Raw genomic sequence first — 22,283 nt, 5'->3', positions numbered from 1 at the left:
TTCGACCAGTGGCTCTTCAAAAAAAAAATGAGAAACGCTGAAATTAACATTGTACTAATACTTGGGTTGAAAAAGGAAGTTTCAATATAAATTATGCCATACTGAAAGGGTTTCATATTTAAATACTTTAGTTTGTTAAAATACTGGTTCAGAAAATATTGTTTTGCCTCATTTGAATTAGAATCTCAATTCAATGTGGCTTGTGGACTATGTAATAGGGCACATTTGATTTTACATTAATATTGTCACAAAACTAGCCCATTTTTTCTAAAAGCTGTTCCTTGGCTTAAGGAGACTCTGTCCTTGATTTTTTTTTCAGAGGGGCAATAAACCAGGCCAGGCTCTGGTCAGTCTGGTTTAGTACAGAGGTCTAAAGGATTTTGAGAGGCCTTTTGTTTGTACGTAAACAGATGAGACTTTAGGTCAAAGTGGTCATGTTTTAGAAATGACCTGTATAATAAAAAGGGAATGGTCAGCTCTTTAGCTGAACTAAGCAGTTTTTATTAGTTCATTCTTGAGCTGGTTGGAAGTTCAACAGGGAGCTGTGCAGTAACTCTCTCTCTCTCTTTCTGCCCTTCAGTTTCAGCGCGTAAGCATGTGTTCCATTTATATTGGGTTTTAAAGGGAGTTTGCTTATTGGGACCGTTTATTTGGAGCAGCATAATTAAGTCTAGTTGGATAGGCTAAGTTCTGTAGGGGTTCTTTATTCTGTTGTGTGTGTTGCATTGTGCAATTCTGTGAATAAATTTTTGTCTGTTTTAAAAGCTAGCAGTCGACCTAGCTATCTTACTCTGGGTAATTTTAACTTTGCAATTTGTTGCGATAAGTGCACAGTGATGGTGTGGGACTGCCCGCATAAGAATGTTTTAAGTGGTCTGGCCTAATCCATAACATTATACAACCATATGTCCTTTTTAAAAATTATCAAACATGTAACCTTAAAACAAATTGATTGAAGACCTTGAACCCCTGATTGGTTTGAAATTCTACAATGCCCGTTTCAAAAAACAATTCTGTCAGTGATCATGTTTTAGCCACTTGAGAGCATTGTATTAAAATATCTTTGCTGTTTTTTTAAATGCAGTGTTCACAAAAAGAAGAGTGCATTTTAATTTTGATGTTTGTTAAGATTTTAAAGAATATTAGAACTTGAGTCTGAGCTGTTTAAATTCTGTCAATTATTGTTAAGACTTCATTGGCCCCCTTCATATTGCAAATTCAAAGAATGTTGACCTCTACCAAAGTTGTCCATTCACCCACCGGTCTGTAACCACTGTAATTCAGACTGTTTCATTTGGGAGGTTAAATTTAAAATGTGTTTGTCAGCAACTCCACATTTAATTAAAAACACTGATCACGAAACTTTAAAAAAAATTAGGACCATTTGTTGTCATTAATGTCAGGCCTTTGAACTATATCTGGAGTTACACTTAATATGCATATATGTGGCGGTGGGTTATTGTCTGCTTTAACAGAGAAACTAGAGTTTTCATTGGGAGAATATATTTTAATATATTCTGCATTTGTATCCCACGAATATTTGAGATTTAAATCTAAAATGAAATTGTCTCTTCAATTGCTAAAGCACAGGAAACATTTTGTTGTTTTCTTGCTGTTCCAAGATTTTTGAAATACATTTCCTGACAACTTTCACATTAGCTAAGTCGCAATTTGTTAAAGGAAAATAATTGTTGAATAACTGAAAGGGGTACCCATGGGTTTGATTTTAGGACCATTGACTGGTGTTTATAATTGACTGAATGGTTTAGGCAGTACAATTTCTAGAAGTTTGTGGATTGTATAAAACTTGACCATGTCATAAATAGTGAACACAGTAATAGACTTCAAGAATTCAAGGAAGTTTGAAATAGGCAGACACATTTATTGTAGTTAAATATGTGACTGTCTTCATACTAATAACCACCTTGGCAAAGAAAGATTGAGAGAGGAAATGCAAAGATACTTCCAGCAGCTAACCATCTCTAGAATTTCTCCACTCAGAGGTAAAACATGTCTTCAGACCACCACCAGCCCCTCCACAATCTGCAACAGATTCAATCCGTTCTCCAGTTACGAGTACAAAAAGTGATGAAGTTAACAATGGTGAAGAGGAGGTCCGTACACTTTTTGACAGTGGCCTTCTTATGGATATTAAACCACGTGAGCTTTACCTTCTCTTTTGATCATTTAAGGGATATGAAGATTCACTGATCAAACTAACATCAAAACAACCAGTTGGCATGGTTACATTTGACAGCAGAGCAGGAGCAGAAGCAAAGAATGCTGCGTTCACCTACCCTGCAGCTGCTGTACTTAATGCTCAGATGCACTGGTATCCTCCATCTGAAGCGTCTCCACAAGGATGGAAGTCTCATCAGTTTTGTTAAGTATTTAACTGCCCTTACACAAGAATTCGGATTTCTCCATCGAATGGTGTGCAAGGACAAACTGGATTTTGTTTTCAGGTTTGAGTTTACTGAAGGAGATTTTGGGTAACTGGCCCATTTCCACTCCACTTGGAGAGGGTAGATTGATCACTAAGGACTGTGGAGTTAAAAACTTTACATTTCTTCCACGTGGGAGGATATTGGGGATCCTATCTACTGCATGAACTAGTAATTCTTGTTATTATAATAATTGTTTGTTGTGTCAATAACTTGCTTAAGTACTGGCTGTAAGAGTCTTATGAATAAGCTAGTAGCATCTGTCTCATCCCCCATCCAGGTGGTTATCATGGAATTATAAAAAAGGAGGGAATGAGATATTAAAGGGTTAATTTACTTGCTGACCTATTGGAAATTGCATGTCCCAGGGAAGGGTGGTATGCTTCTGTCTTACAGGTAGAATATAAGGAATTTACATTCCCATCCCTTACCATTCAGAGCTATTTGCATGGCCATTTCCTAGTTATTCAGAGTAAAAGAATTACACTATCATTCCCTATTCAGGGATCAATAAGAATTAAAATTCTGACTTCTCCCTGCAGTTAAAAAATGAATCACAACAGATCTGGACATTACGGGATGGTTTACATTATACTGTTTCTGGAAATGATGTGATCACTACACTGGTGTCTTGAGCAGCATGTGATTGTGGAGGAATGGCTGGAGGTCATCTTGTGGGCATTACTGACTGTAATGTGAAACTCTTGCACTGTCTAAAGGAAGCACTGGTCCGTTTGTTAAGAGAGATCCCTTGACATAGCTTTGCAAGCATCGCAAAAGAGTGTTAAGGGTTCCTCCAGAAAGCTTGTGCTTGCTTAATAAAATTTTGGTTGTTCACAGAAGTTAGCATGTTGCAGTTGCATCAAGGGTGTAAGAATCTCAAGAAAAAGAACCTAACAAGTTACTAGAACATGGGCGGCACGGTGGTTAGCGCTGCTGCCTCACAACGCCAGAGACCCGGGTTCAATTCCCGCCTCAGACGACTGACTGTGTGGAGTTTGCACGTTCTCCCAGTGTCTGCGTGGGTTTCCTCCGGGTGCTCCGGTTTCCTCCCACAGTCCAAAGATGTGCAGGTCAGGTGAATTGGCCATGCTAAATTGCCTGTAGTGTTAGGTAAGGGGTAAATGTAGGGGTATGGGTGGGTTGCGCTTCGGCGGGTCGGTGTGGACTTGTTGGGCCGAAGGGCCTGTTTCCACACTGTAATGCAATGTAATCTAATCTAAAAAAAACATATTGCCAGGAAACATGGTAGAACATTTAAAAGGCATTTGGACAGATACAGGTATAGACAAAGAAGAATGGGATACAGAGCTGGAAATGTGTTGCTGGAAAAGCGCAGCAGGTCAGGCAGCATCCAGGGAACAGGAGAATCGACGTTTCGGGCTTAAGCCCTTCTTCAGGAATGAGGAAAGTTTGTCCAGCAGGCTAAGATAAAAGGTAGGGAGAAGGGACTTGGGGGAGGGGCGTCGGAAATGTGATAGGTGGAAAGAGGTCAAGGTGAGGGTGATAGGTCAGACTGGGGTGGGGGTGGAGAGGTCGGGAAGAAGATCGCAGGTTAGGAAGGCGGTGCTGAATTCGATGGATTTGACTGAGACAGGGTGGGGGGGGAGGGGAAATGAGGAAACTGGTGAAATCCGAGTTCATCCCTTGTGGTTGGAGGGTCCTAGGCGGAAGATGAGGCGTTCTTCCTCCAACCGTCGTTTTGTTGTGGTCTGACGATGGAGGAGTCCAAAGACCTGCATATCCTTGGTGGAGTGGGAGGGGGAATTGAAATGTTGAGCTACAGGGTGGTTGGGTTGGTTGGTCCGGGTGTCCCAGAGGTGTTCTCTGAAACGCTCCGCAAGTAGCTGGCCTGTCTCCCCAATATAGAGGAGGCCACATCGGGTGCAGAGGATGCAATAGATGATGTGTGTGGAGGTGCAGGTGAATCTGTGGCGGATATGGAAGTTTCCTTTGGGGCCTTGGAGGGAGGTGAGGGCGCAAGTCTTGCAACTCCTGCGGTTACAGGGGAAGGTGCCGGGAGTGGAGGTTGAGTTGGTGGGGAGTGTGCATCCTCTGCACCCGATGTGGCCTCCTCTATATTGGGGAGACAGGCCAGCTACTTGCGGAGCGTTTCAGAGAACACCTCTGGGACACCCGGACCAACCAACTCAACCACTCTGTGGCTCAACATTTCAATTCCCCCTCCCACTCCACCAAGGATATGCAGGTCTTTGGACTCCTCCATCGTCAGACCACAACAAAACGACGGTTGGAGGAAAAACGCCTCATCTTCCGCCTAGGAACCCTCCAACCACAAGGGATGAACTCGGATTTCACCAGTTTCCTCATTTCCCCTTTCCCCACCCTGTCTCAGTCAAATCCATCGAATTCAGCACCGCCTTCCTAACCTGCGATCTTCTTCCCGACCTCTCCGCCCCCATCCCAGTCTGACCTATCACCCTCACCTTGACCTCTTTCCACCTATCACATTTCCGACGCCCCTCCCCCAAGTCCCTCCTCCCTACCTTTTATCTTAGCCTGCTGGACAAACTTTCCTCATTCCTGAAGAAGGGCTTATGCCCGAAACGTCGATTCTCCTGTTCCCTGCATGCTGCCTGACCTGCTGCGCTTTTTCAGCAACACATTTCCAGCTCTGATCTCCAGCATCTGCAGACCTCACTTTCTCCTCAAAGAATGGGATACAGACCATTTGCAGGCAGATGGGATTATTTTGCATAGCATAATGGCCAGCACAGACATAATGGGCTGAAGGGCCTGTTCCTGTGCTGTACTGTACAATTCTTTGGTAGTACTGTATAGGATCTTTGAACTTAAAGCTGACAATCTACTGGCCCAGATGAGCTCATTCAAAGGATACTGAATGGAAATTCAAGAGGCACTGGCAAAAATCATGCAATCTTCTTTGGACTTAGGGTTAATGCCAGAGGATTAGAGTATTGCAAACATTGTGTCCTTGTTCAAAGAATGGGGCAAAGATAGTTAAATCAACTACAGAGCAGTCAATTTAACTTTGCTGTTTCGGAAAACTTCTAGAAACAACAGTTCGGGATAAAATTAATCTGCTTCTTCAAAGGAAGTCCCTTAGGATCAAGGATAACTTTCTTCCAATCTGGTGGTTGGTTCTGAGATGAAACAGTCTAATTCCAGATTTGCAAACCATACCTCAGGTAATACGGGTGGTATTTGCTATACTGGGTGGCTGGGATGCTCAGGTTTTCATATGCTCCTTCCACCTGGCCCAGAGAAACACAGGAAATGATTGGCACCTTCACAAATGTTTCTTTTCCTTTTTGGCCAGGGATTCCCATGAGTCCATGGGGACCCTGCATTTTCTCAGAGTTTGTATGGAGTACAGAGCTTGTTATAGAAATCTTGCGTCAGACATGCCCAATGCAGCTGACTGATAGTTAGCACTATCTCGATAATGGGGTCCAAGAAAGGACATGGACGTTGAATTTTCAATTTGCTAGTGGATTTGAGTCACCTCCTGTCTAAAACAAAGATCACGCTAACCTCCGTCATCAGCTGCAATATGCAGACAATGATTGCATGACCACACTCATATACTGAATTCCAAACAATCATTGATGCACTCAGCAGCATCTGATACAATGGGCTTTAGAAAGATAAAGGTTCTTCAAACTGAATGCTTCCATTGCACAACACTGACACCTGACTATCAAGATTCACCACAAGTCTCAGGATTGTGTGTATCGATGCCCATACTTTGCAACAAAGATGTTGATGAAATCTAACATCCCTTCTAGTATAATAATGTAGCCTTTGGCTGACTGAGGGAGAGTGTTTGGTGACAAAGGCCTTAAATGCAACACCAAACCAATGGTCTAAGAGCAGCAACCAGCTTTTCTGTATGCATCATCTGGGCAATGTACAGCAAACATCTTAAACCACTTCAGAAATATCACAAGCAATGCCTCTGAAATCCTGCAAATCTACAATGTGTAATCATTTGTAGGTCAGCATAAAAAAGGCAACATGGATTGAATGGAAATTATGTTTAACTTTCTTGAATTTTTGATGAGGTAATAGTAGATTGATTAGGATAATAACTGGTGATATAGCACATGGGTACTTCCAGAAGCTACTTGACACACAGCAGCACAAACTTCCTAGCGAAGTTGGAGCTCCTAGAATAAAAGGAAGAATAGCAACATTGATACAAAACTAGCAGAGTGACAACAAGGCAAATAACGGTTAATGGAGATTTTTTTTGGTTTGGGAAGATTATTAGTCGAAAAGTGTGGTGCTGGAAAAGCACAGCAGATCAGGCAGCACCAGAAGAGCAGGAGAATTTACATTTTAGGCTTAAGCCCATTCATCACGAATTGGAGGGAGGGGGGGTGCTGGGAGACAAATAGGTGGTGGTTGTGGCTGGGGGAGGGGGGGGAGCGGGAGATAGGTAGGAAAGCAATACGTTGATGCAAGTGGGGGGTGAACAGGGTGGAGCAAACAGGTGGGAAGGAAGATGAATATATGGGACAGTTCAAGAGGGCAGTGCTGAGTTGGAGGATTGGATCTGGGATGAGGTGGGGGGGGGGGCAAGAGAGGAGATGAGGAAATGGTGAAATCGACATTGAAGACCATATGGTTGGACGGTCCCAAGGTGGAAGATGAGGTGTTCTAGGTGGCTAGGATTTGGCCCAGGACTAGCATGTCCTCAGCAGAGTGGGAGGTAACGATCGCCCATGTGCACAGAGACATGGTCAGCCACAGGGCGGTGGGGTTGATTTGTACATATGTCCCACAGATGGTTTTCTGGAACGTTCCACTAATTGGCATCCTGTCTCCCCAATGTAGAGGAGACCACATTGAGACACCAATCCACTCCATCCTCTGCTCCAACCTACCACCATCACCCCCCACCTGCATGTAGCTATCACCTTCCCAGCTACCTTCCCTCACCCTCCCATTTATCTCTCAGCCCCTTTCACACACATTCCTGATAAAGGGCTTATGCCCGAAACACCGATTCTCCTGTTTCTTGGATGTCGCCTGGCCTGCTGTGCTTTTCCAGAGCCACACTTTTCAACTCTGATCTCCAGCATCTGCAGCCCTCACTTCCTCCTGGTGTCATCTCGTTACCCCCCCTCTCAGTTTAAGCAAAATGCTCAAAGATACTGTATAGTTTTACTTCCATTTTTATTCCAGGCCCTGGAGGGAGAGAGAACGATCGCCCATGTGCACAGAGATATAAGTTCTTGGTCTTCTCTGGAATAGCTGTTTCTTAATAAATTATAGTCATTTTACAGGGAAGAGCATCCAGATAAGGCAACATACATATTGATTGGGTGTCCATTACAATCATCGAGTGTCACTAGCAAAGTTTAAGCCATCTGCTCTTACACAATGAATGTTCTTAACTTTAACTGGCTCCACATAATGAATACTTTTCACCTTGTTAAACTAACCGGCAGACTGAATGCTTCCAATATCATTAAATGACTACATAATGAATGCTTTTCCACCTGGTTAACCTAATACCCTTGCCTCCAGCACCCCATTGTTAACTGCAAGTTCTTATCTGATCTGAATCATGCTCAGCTGAACCTCGTTTCACAAAACTCAGAACTTAACTCATTCCCTACCTGCTTATCCCCATCCTATACACATTCTCATTCTGTCCTTTCGTCCTTTCATCATTTCATGATAGTGCCATCTAGGTGGTTATCAGCTTTCATAAGACTCTGACAGCTAGTTTAAGTTATTGACACACAGCACACAATGATTATAACAAAAATTATTAGTCCATTACAGTAAATAGAATTTGAAGAATCCTCCCACGTGGAAAAAAAATTCACCAGTAAAGTTCTTAAATCTACAGTCCTTAGTGACCACTCCATCCCCTCCAAACCAAGTGGAAACGAGTCAATTCCCCAAAATCTCCTTCAGTAAATTCCAACCTGAAAGATTCAGTCTGTCCTTCTGCATCACTCCATGGAGAAATCTGAATTCTTGGGTAAGGGCACTTAAATACTTAAAGCTGACTAGACTTCCATTCTTCCGGAGATGCTTCAGATGGAAGATACCAGCACAGAGTGTGCAGTGCAGCTGCAACTACAGCAACAGGTTAGGTGAATGCAGCATTCTTTGCTGCTTCAGCTCCTACTCTGCTATTAAATGTAACAAAGCCAACTGGTGGTTGTGATGTTAGCTTGATCAGTGAACCTTCATATCCCTCAAATGATCGAAAGACAAAGTAAAGCCTATGTGGTTTAATGACTGTAGGAAGGCCAATAACAAAAAAAGCGTACTGGTCTTCTCTTCACTGTTGTTAGCTTCTTCACTTTTTGTGCTCATGACTGAGGAGCTGATTGAATCCGTCGGATCAGGTTGTGAAGGGGTGGGCGGTGGTCCGAATGCATGTTTTACCTGTGAGTGGAGAAACTCTAGAGACGATGTTAGGTGCTGAAAGTATCTTTGCATTTTCTCTCTTATTCCTTCTTTGCCAAAGTGGTTATTAGTATGAAGACAGTCACACATTTAACTACACTAATTGTGTCTGCCGATTTCAACCTTCTTTGAATTCTTGAAGTCTATTACTGTGTTCACTATTTATGACATGATCAAGTTTTACACAAACCACAAACTTCTAGAAATTGTACTGCCTAAACAATTCAGTTAATTATAAACAACAGTCAATGATCTTAAAATCAAACCCTCGGGTACCTCATTCGGGTTATTCAAAAATTATTTTCCTTTAACAAATTGAGACTTGACTAACTTGAAAACTGTCAGGAAACGTATTTCCAAAATCTAGAACAGCTAGAAAACAACAAAATGTTTCCTGCGCTTTAGCAATTGAAGAGGGAGTTTCAGTCCAGATTTAAATCTCAAATATTCATGGGAAACAAATGCTGAACATTTTATATTATGTTCTCCAAATGAAACTTCCCAAATAAAACAGTCGGAATTACAGTGGCAACTTTGGTGGTGATCAACATACTTTGAATTTGCAATATGAAGGAGGGCAATGAAGTCAACATAAACAGCTCAGCCTCAAGTTCTAATATTCTCTAAAATCTTAACAAAACATCAAACTCAAAATGCTCTCCTTTTTGTGAATACTCCATTAAAAACACAGTAGCAAAGATATTATGATACAATACTCTCATCTGGCTAAAGCATGACCACTGACTCATTTTTTTTAAACAGGCATTTGTAGAATTTGAAACAAATCAGGGGCTCAAGGAACTCAATTTGTTTTAAGGTTACAAGTTTGATAATTTTAAAAAGGACATAATATTGTACAATTTCAATGTAAAAGCAAATTCTGCCCCATTACACAGTCCACAAAACATCTTGAATTGAGATTCTGATTAAAACAAGGTAAACATTTACTTAAAAGGATTTTCCCAATCAGTATTTTAACAAACCAAATTTTTTTTAAACATCAAACTCTCAGCATGGTACAATTTACATTGAAACTTTCCTTTTTCAACCCAAGTATTAGTTCAACTTTAATTCCAGCATTTCTCTTTTGTTTTTGCACCCTCTGACTGAAATTACACATATAAAAAACAGAAAGCCTTTGCAGCAGTCCATGCCAAATCACTTCTCTTACAGTTCAAGGAGTCCGCAGAATAGAGAGCAATTGAGCAAAGAGACTGTCTCTGGCACACAGGAGTATAGAGAGGGACCAAGATTTAAAATCTTACCTTGTAGGCCCGTCTGTCTCAAGACACTAATGTTCTGGGCAGCCGCTGACACTATCCGATCGCAACTATTTGTTTGGATCCTGCCGACTACGTCAATATTATTGTCCTGCTTCCCCCCTCTCAATCGAAGCAAAATGCCCAGAGATGCAGTATAGTTTTACCTCCTTCACCTTTATTCCAGGCCCTGTAAGGGAGAGAGAACGATCGCCCATGTACACAGAGACATGAGTTCGCGGTCTTCTCTGGAATAGCAGTTTCTTAATGAATTACATAGTCATTTTACAGGGAGGAACATCCAGATAAAACAACGTACATATTAATTGGGTGACCGTTACAATCAGTAAGTGTCAACGCAAAGATTAAGCCATCTGCTGTTACATAATGAATGTTCTTAACCTTAACTGGCTTCACATGAATTCTTTCCACCTTGTTAAACTGACTTTACATACTGAATGCTTCCAATATTGTTAAATGGCTCTACATATTGAATGCTTTTCCACCTTGTTAACCCAATACCCTTGCCTCCAGCACCCCATTGTTAACTGCAAGTTCTTATCTGATCCGAGTCACGTTCAGCTGAACCACTGGTTTCACAAAACTCAGAACTTAATTCTTTCCCTACCTGCTTATACACATTCTCACTGGGAAGGTTTGTAGTAGATTAGATTAGATTACTTACAGTGTGGAAACAGGCCCTTCTGCCCAACAAGTCCACACGACCCTACGAAGAGCAACCCACGCAGACCCATTCCCCTACACCTAACACTACGGGCAATTTAGCATGGCCAATTCACCTAACCTGCACATCTTTGGACTGTGGGAGGAAACCGGAGCACCCGGAGGAAACCCACACAGGCACGGGGAGAATGCGCAAACTCCACACAGTTGCCTGAGGCAGGAATTGAACCTGGGTCTCTGGCACTGTGAGGCAGCAGTGCTAACCACTATGCCACCGTGCCGCCCTGCCGCACGGGGACATGCGGAGATCTTTTTTTTAAAAAACAAAATTGACTAACTAGATCTTGGTGTATACAACGTAATTTCAATTTTGATAGAAAGTAGAAGCTTTGTAAACTGTGAGAAGTTAAAGTAGAACTTCAGAAATATGTTCACTTGGTGGGATAGGCAGATTAAAATTAATGAGTAGCAGAGTGAAGTGATACATTTTCATAAGCAGATCATGAAGACAATATAAAATAAAGGGTGTAGCAGCATGGATATATAAATATATCATTGAAAGGTGGCAGGACATATTGAGAGTAGATAATAAAACATATAGTATTCTACTCTTTACGAGGGGCTTAAAGTCCAACAACAAGGTTATGCTGAATTATTGTAATACACTAATTCTGCCTCAGCTGCGAGTATTGTGTCCTTATATTTTAGGAATAATGTGAAGGCATTGTGTTAAAAAAAAAGGCGTATGACAATGGGTTTGAGTAATGAAAACTTTCAGTTACAAAGATAGGTTAGAGAAGCTGACATTGTTCTCTGGAAGAGAAGGCTAAGAAAAGATCAGATTGAGGAATTCAAAAATCATTAGAGATCTGTACAGAGTAAATAGGGAGAAAATGTTCTCACTAATGAAAGAATCAAAAAAGAGTGCACAGATGTGAAGTAACTAACATTCTCACTGGGAAGGTTTGTAGTAGATTAGATTAGATTAGATTACTTACAGTGTGGAAACAGGCCTTTCTGCCCAACAAGTCCACACGACCCTACGAAGAGCAACCCACGCAGACCCATTCCCCTACACCTAACACTACTTTACTGTTCTAGCCTAAATTCCTTGCTAATGCAACCTTTGTATTAACTAACGAAGGAAAACATAAGTTGTTCTTCTCAAACAATTTGTCTGCTTCATCTACCATCTTCAGAGATCTGCGACCTACAGAGACTACACTCTAAGATCTGTTGTTCTTCTACATTTCCCTATACTTTCAGGACTAGAATCTACGGGGCAACAACCCAAACGTTGGAAAAAGAATTTGGCTGGCATAGAGTCAATGGGCAATGGTCTCATCTTGTGTTGTAATTTTTTGGGGGTCTCAGTGTCCTATCATTTATTGTGTATTGAAATTGACAGATAACGTTGTATACAAACTTGCAAAATACCTTGATGTTGTTTAGCACTAATTTGTAATCTCACTTACTTAAAAGGATAGCTGTTTTTTTAAAATTAACATGGTGAAAGAGGGCATGAGCACAAGTAGAAATGTCTTACTATTGTGTACAAACTTGGTGATTAAACACCTGGAGTATTTTGTACAGTTTAGCCTCCTTGCCTATAGACAACTATTTTAATCAACCTGCTTGGACATCACACAAAACACATCTAGAACAGGTGGGGCCTGACTGGCTCAGGAGGTAGGGACACCACCATTACACCACAAGAATCTCAACAGACAGATATACTTGCCATTGTGGCAGTGCAACAAATGCTCACCAAACTGATTCCCAAGATGGACAAATTGGCCTATGTGCAAAGATTAAGTAGATCAAGCCTTTATTGTGTAACTTAGAAGAATCACACAAGTGTTTCAGCACAGATAAGACCATTTGGCTCACTGTGCTTGCATCAGCTCTTTAATGAGCATCATTACCCAATGAAAGGTGATCTCATTCAAACATACAAACTTTCTTATGGGGATTGACAAGATAGATGCAGGAAGAGAGAGTGTTTCCCCTGACTGGAATGTGCAGAATCAGGGGACAGAGTTAAATTAACTGGCAGGTCATTTAGGATTAGGAGGAGGAGGAATTTCTGGACTCAAGAAAAGGTGGTTAATCTTTTGAATTCAGTGTCCCAGAGGACTTGGAGACTCAGTTTTTGAGCATGCTCAAAATGGAGATTGATAGATTTCCACATATTAAAAATATCAAGAGACGTGGGAGAAGAACAGAAAAACAGTATTGATCAACCATGTTCACAATGAATGTGTAAAGGGCTCAAATGGCTGAATGACCTACTACTAATCCTATTATTTATGTCCTTGGTTTACAATAAACTTGGTCTCTTCAAGGTTGGGACAGTAGATGTCAAAGATCACCAAACTTTCAACCTATCCTTAAAACAATCCTCATTTAGAAACAAAAAGTTTATATTTAGCTGACATAGGTACTTCGAAAGCTTCTACCAGTTACAAGTACAATACTATAAAACTGACTTAAAATGACTTTGTGATTCCAAAAAACTGTAAATGGGTTTAAAAGGTGAGAGAAGGAAAGAAAAAGTAGTTAAGTTGATTTTTGAGAATTGTGATGAATAGTAAATCTTTCCTATGCTCCTACTCTCCCCCAGCAATGCTTTAATTCTGACATGCCCAGAATGTCATTCCCAATATCACCTCTGGATGTGACTGGCCTTTAACTAGCCACACTGACACTGCCATCACTGAAGTTAGATTACAGCTACTCAATAAAGCCTCTGAAGAACAATGTTTGCAGCCAATCAAAGAAGAATACCTGGTTCTACAAAGTGACAAGAGGTAGAATAAAACGGGTTTGAGTCTCCCAATAAGCATCCATCAAAAGTGGAAACAGTCTGACAGCAAAACTTGGGAAAATTTGTGTTCTGACTGAAGGTACTACAAATTGTGCAGCAGACAAAAATAAATAAATCAGAATGGGGGATCTGGTTATGGTTGATGAATTTCCTAAACAATGTGTTCTAATTTTATACAAAAATTGTAGAACTGGTCAAAGCTTTTACTACACTACTACTTCATTGCTTGCAATACAACAGATATCCCTGTACCAGTATAAGCAATTATTTGCTCGAAAGTAAACCTTCCTGGCAGCAGTACTGAATGTACTTGCCAACACATCCTGTGTGGCTTTATTCTAGAAATAGAGTGCACACATTTTGGCATGCTAGGAAAGAAAGAACAACAAAGATGGCATACTTAGCTTTGAAAATAGCTTAAAGTTATCTACTGATGGCCTCATCAATAATAGCACTTGGATTTAGTTAACATAAATGCATAACTCGTTCGTGTGCACACATTACTTAGAAATTAAATAATTAAGATTGAAAGGAGTTTCAAAGAGTAAAAATTTGCAAATATTGATCAACCAACGAATTTTGAACAATATCAAAGCAAACAAAACTTTTAGAACATTTCAAATTGATTTGTTTAAAATTGTTCAATTTACACAGTGCCAGATTCCCCTTACCATTAACACAAGATATGTACCAAACAAATTCAATTAGATTTAACTCTATGCATGATGCCAAATAAGTTTTGAAATACTGTACAGAGAATTCAAATCCAGAATTCAGTATAACATTTATAGCTATTTTAAATCCAAAGAGGTTCATAGCTGCTTGTCTAATTAAAAGAAATAGGTTTATTAGGATCATTGTTTTATGGCAGTCTTGTGGAACATCCAATGAATTAAAATGAACAGCATAAATTAACATTTTTCATGCCACTTACCATACATTACTGCTTACTGACCCATGCATGGTGAGAAATAGGATTGCCACAAGATTCAAGAATAAAAAATGCATTAACTGAAGTCATGTAATCTTAAATTACTGCCAAAGCAGCAAACTCTAATGCTTAAAATTTGCTATTAGGCCATGTTGCACAAAAATATTATGCAAGCATATCTGTAACATTCATGGCATTTAAAGGAACACTTCATAGAAATCATTTCTTTCAAGATTTACTCCAGAATCTATTACTGCATTTGATTCTATGGCAATAGCATAACGTGAAGTGTACAGACCTGCATTCATATAATGTATTTCATAATCCCAGACCACCTGAAACACTTCTGCATGTATTGGATTCAAGTATTCACTTCTAAAATCATACATTAATACATGACATGATTTTTCTGGACAGTTTTTCACTGAGTTTAAAAATTTATAGCTATACCATACACCTGTCTGCCACTGGGCAATTTTAAATATAGTGTTTGATTTGAGGAAGTGGATGAGGAGAGTAGGTAAACAGGGCACAATTCGGAGCAGAATTAGGTCTTTTGTAAAAGACAGAAAAGTAATTTTAACTAAACGAAATTTGGAAAGTACTTGCCCGGATAAATTTACAGTACATTCTATTTTTAGAAAAAAAATAGAGTTTAACAGGAAGTTATGCCTGACACACACACAAGCTCTTATGCCATCAATTATTCCCATGCCAAACAAAGATTCAAGCTTCCATTTCACTAAACCAATAGAACTTAACCATTTAGCTTAGCCATAGTTGCCCCTTCTACAGTAAAATGGCAGAATTGTTCAACGGGACTGATTTGGTTTTGGTTACAGTTTAAAATATTGTGCTCTATGGCCACATTGCATTGTTCCTATGATTGTTTCACAATGGTATTTAAAAACATTTAAATTTTACACATGAAATTTGAAAAAATTTGTAAGATTAAACCAGAATAAAAGTTAGCATTATAGTGCAGTAAAATATTTCTACTTCAAACACCATTGTTCTGAATCCAAACAAAATCTCATATAGGATCTTGTGTGATTTCAATTGCAATCATTATGATGTCTGCTGGGCTCATAAATCCATCAAGAAAAAAAAGGTACATTTTTGTCCAGACATTTCTGAATTCAAATTGGAGTGTTAAAAGGCCAATAATAATCTAAACAGCAATTTAATGCATTTTCCTTTAGAGTTCAAAACTACAATCTGGACATACTTGTACAAGTCCATAAAGACAAACAGCTAATCAAACATACCATAACAGAATCAGGCACACAGAACACAAATTTAATGGTGATAAACTTTCTGTACTATGGACACCTACAGATGTCTTTGGATAACTGTGTAAGTTGTGCCATAGCACTATGCAGTTGCCTCCCTTTGGAGATCCCTTCTCCATCCCCACCAAAACTAAATATAAATTTTAAACTAACAGTTATGCACTGTAGATAATTTTAAAACATTAACAAACTAACAGTCACCAAGCAATGCAATAGTGATACTTCAACTTGAACTGCAACAGAAACACCTGCCAACTACAAAAGTAAAAGACATGTGGTCACCCAATCAGGTGTGGACAAACCAGACATAATACCATTTTGACATTGCAATGTTAAGTCCAATGACCTAAAGTAGTTCATCATTTTCCTCCAGAGAATGACGTCACAAAGTTAGGCATGATGTATCTGATAAAGTCCTATTTTAGTAATTTAAGTCATCCAATCACACCTCTGAAAATCTAGATAATATATCACAATATCTTAATCAGAACACATTTATTTGATGACCCAAACACATCAATTTCCATTATCCACATTAAAAAGTCAAAATTTTGAGAATCTTACAATTAGTAACCTGCAAATTAGTTTGCATGCAATGTGAAATATCACAAAGCTGAAGCAAACAAAGTAAAATTCTAACCCTCTCAATGACCACTGCTGACTTTAGAAATGGCCATTAAGATGATAGAAACAGCATTTTCAAAATTTTTTAAACTCACACAGAAAGATGAACTCTAATACATGAGTTTTTTTTTTTAGATTACTTTTAGATTAGATTACTTACAGTGTGGAAACAGGCCCTTCGGCCCAACAAGTCCACACCGCCCCGCCGAAGCGCCACCCACCCATACCCCTACATTTACCCCTTACGTAACACTACGGGCAATTTAGCATGGCCAATTCACCTGACCTGCACATCTTTGGACTGTGGGAGGAAACCGGAGCACCCGGAGGAAACCCACGCAGACACGGGGAGAACGTGCAAACTCCACACAGTCAGTCGCCTGAGGCGGGAATTGAACCCGGATCTCAGGCGCTGCGAGGCAGCAGTGCTAACCACTGTGCCACCGTGCCGCCCACCGTGCTGTCTACAATCAGGTTTACAGAAATAATAACCATTGTAAATGCTGCAAGATGAGCATTATGATAAACTTGTTGCTCAGCTACACTTAAAACAATTTTAAAATTATTATTCTTCGAATGGTCTTTTTGGTAACGATGCTTAATAATTTATGCATAGTATGCTATTTCAAATTTTCAGCCTGAACTCAAAAGACACATTTTAAAATGGGCCTGTCTGCCACATCTTGCTACATAGTGAAAAGCTATCTACATTTACCAAGTCGCTTGGCTAGCTAGGTTTCCCACTATATAGATTAGATTACTTACTTACAGTGTGGAACCAGGCCCTTCGGCCCAACAAATCCACACCGACCCACCGAAGCGCAACCCACCCAGACCCATTCCCCAACAAAACAAAACAAAACAAAACAAAACAAAACAATCTACTCAGAACACAAATCAACTACAAGAATGTTGCCTTGTTATAAAATGTGACAACTACTATTCAACATTAAAACTAGAAGATCAATGTTTGTCATAGAAAACAATGAATGAATTCCAGATGTTCTTAATTAAACTCTAATTGTGCTTGAGCCTACTTGCTGAAACAGAGCGGCTCAGATCTACAGATAAATTCAACAACGGAATGCTGTCAAAGCCAATTTATCATATCTTTTTGACTGCATTATTTTGTTTTTTTTAATTTATATAGAAGTACATCATTCTCCACTCATATGGAAACAATCATTTTCCACAAAAGAGAACAGATTCAGGCGTCAAGATTAAATACGTCGAAATGTTTCACAAAAAGGAGAATGTGACAACTGACACCAACGTGGGCATCGGGCATCTGTACTAAATTGAGCTATAACCAGCTTGTTCTCCCCACACACTCTGAAACGTTTTGGAAAAAAATACTTTCTACAAGAGGTCAATGTGGTCCCAAATTTTGCAAATTTCTGCATCTTTTGCAGACCAAGATTAAAAGAGAGCAAAAGGAACTTACAAATGAAGTGTGAAGAAACTGCCAGTTCGCTACCACTACACATCTGAAATCAATTTCCAAATAGTGATTAAGTCGTCTAATGATTACGATTGAAAACACTCGATACAGAAAACATGCATAGCATAAACCAGCTACGTGTCATGGACTTTCATCATATTGACTCAAATTTTACACATTTAACATCCACATGAAACACAGATATGAATCGGGCTTTGCGCTGTCAACCTATACAGTTTCAACACGAATATTGTTTTGCATAATGTTGTTGTACAAGTAGTAAGTCAAAAGAGCACAGCAATATTTCCTATATAACAGATGAATCTCTAAAATGAAAAAGGACCACGCACAATGGCTGATGTTACAAAGCCGATCGTGAAATCTTTAAAAAGAGCACGTAAGCACTTCAAATTAAATGTGACATTTTCACCAACAGGTATGCATTTGACGATATCTACAAATCATAGTTTGCTTAATAAAATTAGAATGTAACTTGCTTCAAAGTTTAATTTAACAGGCGGAGACAGATACTTTGTACAAATGTCACTTCATCTTCTGCTTTTTACAATATTCATGAACGGTTACTCTCGTGGGATGGATTGGGGGGCGGTGGGAGAGTAAGCAACGGGAAAAAAATGAAAACTTTTCACCTTAAAATTACCACACATCTTTGTTGTAGATTATAAAGGCTAATTTTCCACTTTGCAACAGATTGCAATAGGAACACCTAATTTTCAGTTACTTTTTGTTTTCCCGAATAGGGCACTTTGAAGGGGTTGATTTTACTAAGTTGTACAAATTTCACAGACAAAAATATTGTATATACAGGCTACAAATCGAACGTCCCCAATGGTTAGAGACTAGCAATACTCCGGGAAAAAAAATGAAACCAGTCAGCCCTTGGTCGTTTATCTGCATATTTAGTAAGTTTGCCTTTACACCGATCAGTCACCTTGAGCTAGTTGGTATAACATTACAAAAAAAACACCAATACCACACTACAGATACTCAGCACATGCACGCCACAAACTGGCTGAATTTACTCATCCAACAGCATTTAGATTGTGCCGAATTACGAGCTTGTTTTTTTTTTCGGTGCACGGTTTGATTGCAACATCTACAAACAACAAAAAAAAACCACATGCCATTTAAGATTTACATGCGCGAAAGATTGATTTTAAAAAATCTGGGGTCAGAGAACCCAATAAAAACTACCTACCTGAGGAGCACGAAACCAGAAAAACAGCAAAAGCAAGCTTGGTACCAGCTCCCATGATAATGTTTTTTTTGTGGATGTGTTTCTTTTAAAAAATAGATTAATTCGAACAAAACGATCGTTGTATCGCAGCCGAGAGAAAAAAAATCTCTTTACGACTCCACCACGTCTCCTGACTTGCTGCTGGCAGCGATCCACCTTGTAGCAAACGTTCTCCCTCCTTCAGTGGGTAACTTCATTCAAAAAGATAGGGAATTTAAGCGACAACACTAGACTTCGATTGTCAATTTTTTTTTGTTTGACAAAATATATAGCTATGTAGAGCCGATAACGCCACCAAGGGATGATTTTGGAGGAGAAAAAACAACCGCCATTCACATAAAAAGTAAAGGGTGTGGAAGAAAAGCTACGATGCAAACGCTCAGCTCCTTTGACGGGAATGGTGTACTCGAAGTCTCCCGGAATTCATAATTAGCGAAGTAGGCCTGAGTCCAAAATGGCGTTGAATTGTTTTTGTTTCCTTCCCCCTCCCCACTCCCCACCCCCAACCCCCGCCCCGAGCAAGAGTTTTAAAAAAAACGGCAGTACGAGCTCGCGAACAGGCCCGCCTCCTGAACAGAGCAAAAGCGAGTAGTGGGGCGGGGGCGAAGACACGTAATCTGATTGGCATCACCCATGACCATTCACGGCTGCGTCCGTGTCGTAGCGTCAGAGTGATTGACATCGCCTGCAACCAGTAGAGGACCTTCACTGCCGTTTACGTATACACCTCCGCCCTCATGCGAAAAAAAGGCGCGTTTATTATTGGATCCTGACCAATCCCCTTTCAGCAGGTAGGCGTGATCGCATGTGTGGTTTTTTTTGGCGTGGGCTGGGGGGTGTAAACTCTGGAGTACAGCTCGCTCAAGTGGTAAGTACTGGTTGAGGCGAAGCGTTCGAACCCAACCTGCTGGCAATGATTGACGTGCGCCTCCAGCAACCGAGAGCTGCGGTTTCAAGAATGGGGCGGGGAAATTCCAGATTTGCAGCGAAGATGTGATTAGAGAAATTCTGCTAATTGGTTGGAGGCGATGCGCACGATATGCAGGGCGGATAGAGTAAAATTGTACGGCGTCGGAATGTGTTTGCAACTGAAGTGTAATGTGTCCAAAAAAAGTTGCAGCTTTTCACAGACTTACCTTGAAAGCTCCCTGAAGTTGCTGCATCTGCTATTGTTCCACCAGCTTGAGATGGCCCAATATTGCCTCCCCATTATAGGCGTCCTGTAGCCCAGTTACAGGCTGAGCCAAATCAGTATTCAGAGTAATAAGGTTATTCGACCAGCTGCCTCTTGTCGAAATATAGTCTGTCCGTGCCAGCCCGGTGACTTCTAGCTCAACGTTATTGCGCGATTTCTCTCTCTCTCTCTCTCAAGAGTGAGGGATCTAAGGGTGATATATCAAATGCTAATTAGACCCAGTAGAGAGTTTTGAAACAGTCCGCTATTTTGAGACCATGACGATTTGGTGTTGTAATTCACCAGGTTGTATTGTATCATCAATTAATTTGTGTTTTTGGTAGAGTATGCACTTACATGAAGTGACTGTACCAAACAGACAAACATCTAAGTGGCAAACTCCACTTCTCAATTATTTCTTCCTGCTGCCGTCGCCGCTCGCTCGACGCCAAAATTTACTGAAGGTAATTGAAATTCTTCGATTTACTCGGCGAGTAATTGAACAAAACCTCCTCAATATGACTCGCAGTTGCTGCTCAGAAATGTTGTACACGCCACACAAAGCATCTTCAATCTGAAGAACGCAGTACGCAGCAAGTATACAGTGGATTTGACACCTCCATCCTGATGGAGAGGAAGAAACGGCAAGATCAACTAGAAACCTCGAGAAGCAGCCATCCCCACAATTAACAATGATCGTGGGATTGGTACTGTGCATATTGCCGGGATGAAAAATTAGTTGTACCCACGAGACACCATGTATGTGTGATCAGTAATGTGCAGATAACTCCATTCTAGGTAAACTAGCCCGTCAACAAACAATCGTTCGCATCTTGGAAGCTACTCTGATCCCACATTTTGAAAGATACAAATTCAGTTTTAATAATCCGATTTATGTAGGAGCTGTATGGGAGAACTGGTTTGACGAAATGTTTTCTGCATTCTTGGGGTCTATTAATTTAAGGTCTCATTAACTTGACCACACTATGATTGATCACCCCAATCATGTGAAAGAAAATGAGGTCCTAAAGTCAAACACCATAAAATGAAGTCAGCTGCCAGTTAACAGGCGTAATTTGGCTGGGAAGAAACATTCATTTACCTTAACCGTTTGTCTTAACGTGTGGTGCTGGGAAAGCACAGCCGGTCAGGCAGGCTGACCCTGTGCTTTCCCAGCACCACACTTTTCAACTCTGATTTGCAGTCCTTACTTTATCCCGGTTTGTCTTTCCACCAACCCAATAACATCACTCCTCTGCTGATTCATATCATTTGTTAGAACTTTCAGTTTGCTACCTTCCACATAGAACCTACACCTGCTAAGTCTTTCCTGGGAAAACGTAATGGCGACTGCTGCAACTACTCCTTAGTGCATAACGTTCCGTTCTCTAATAAGTTTCTGCGTCAAACAACTTCTTCCTTCTTACTCCCATAATGGTAATGAATGATACGTGATCCCGTGTCACTGACTCTCAACCAGAAGAACTAGTCTGTCAACACTGAAAATCCTCCGTAATGTTAAGAACTGTGAAATTCTGATAAACATATAGGTAACAGGTTTACTTCTCTGGTCGGATTGCTACGTTTGAGTTCAATGTCTGATTTCCTTCTAGCTTTGGCTCCTGCTGAGGGTGTCTGTTGGTTTTCACGTTATTGAGAGAAAAAAATCAGGTTCAGCTGTGCCTGGTGATCAATTGACTTGCTGATATTATAAAAGCTCATATGTATAATGGTTTCTTGAGCTAGGTACCCGTGAACAGCTGCTACCTCTGACAGGGAGTTAACAAGCGTCAGGAAATAAGGGTGGGGAAAACAATTCACTAGAAAAAAAACTTTAACTGCTGTTTCTATTAGTATAAAACTATTATTCAAACACTCTTTTAACCTTACAATATCTTGATGAAACCTTTGCATGAAATTCAACATGCATTGACA

General features: G+C 40.2%; 1 protein-coding gene across 5 annotated transcripts in view; it reads right to left on the bottom strand.

Annotated features, from left to right (window-relative positions):
• LOC122551736 (activin receptor type-2A) overlaps positions 1–19,638 on the bottom strand; it is a 157,971-nt gene extending 138,333 nt beyond the window's left edge. For all 5 annotated transcript variants that reach the window (XM_087989237.1, XM_087989238.1, XM_087989236.1 and 2 more), the window contains exon 1: positions 19,136–19,638. Coding sequence is in view for 3 of the 5 variants with exons in the window: in XM_087989236.1 (XP_087845362.1) it covers positions 19,136–19,190 (55 nt within the window). In the remaining 2 variants the exon portion in view is untranslated. The remainder of the gene's footprint in view (positions 1–19,135) is intronic.
• Between the last annotated feature and the right edge of the window lie 2,645 nt (positions 19,639–22,283).

Source organism: Chiloscyllium plagiosum, unplaced genomic scaffold (assembly GCF_037043375.1).
Source record: "Chiloscyllium plagiosum isolate Xiang-an unplaced genomic scaffold, Cpla_swu_hap1 HiC_scaffold_7, whole genome shotgun sequence".
Classification (NCBI taxonomy): domain Eukaryota; kingdom Metazoa; phylum Chordata; class Chondrichthyes; order Orectolobiformes; family Hemiscylliidae; genus Chiloscyllium; species Chiloscyllium plagiosum.
The sequence above is the reverse complement of the archived record's forward strand: the minus strand, read 5'-3'. Positions and strand labels throughout refer to the sequence as shown.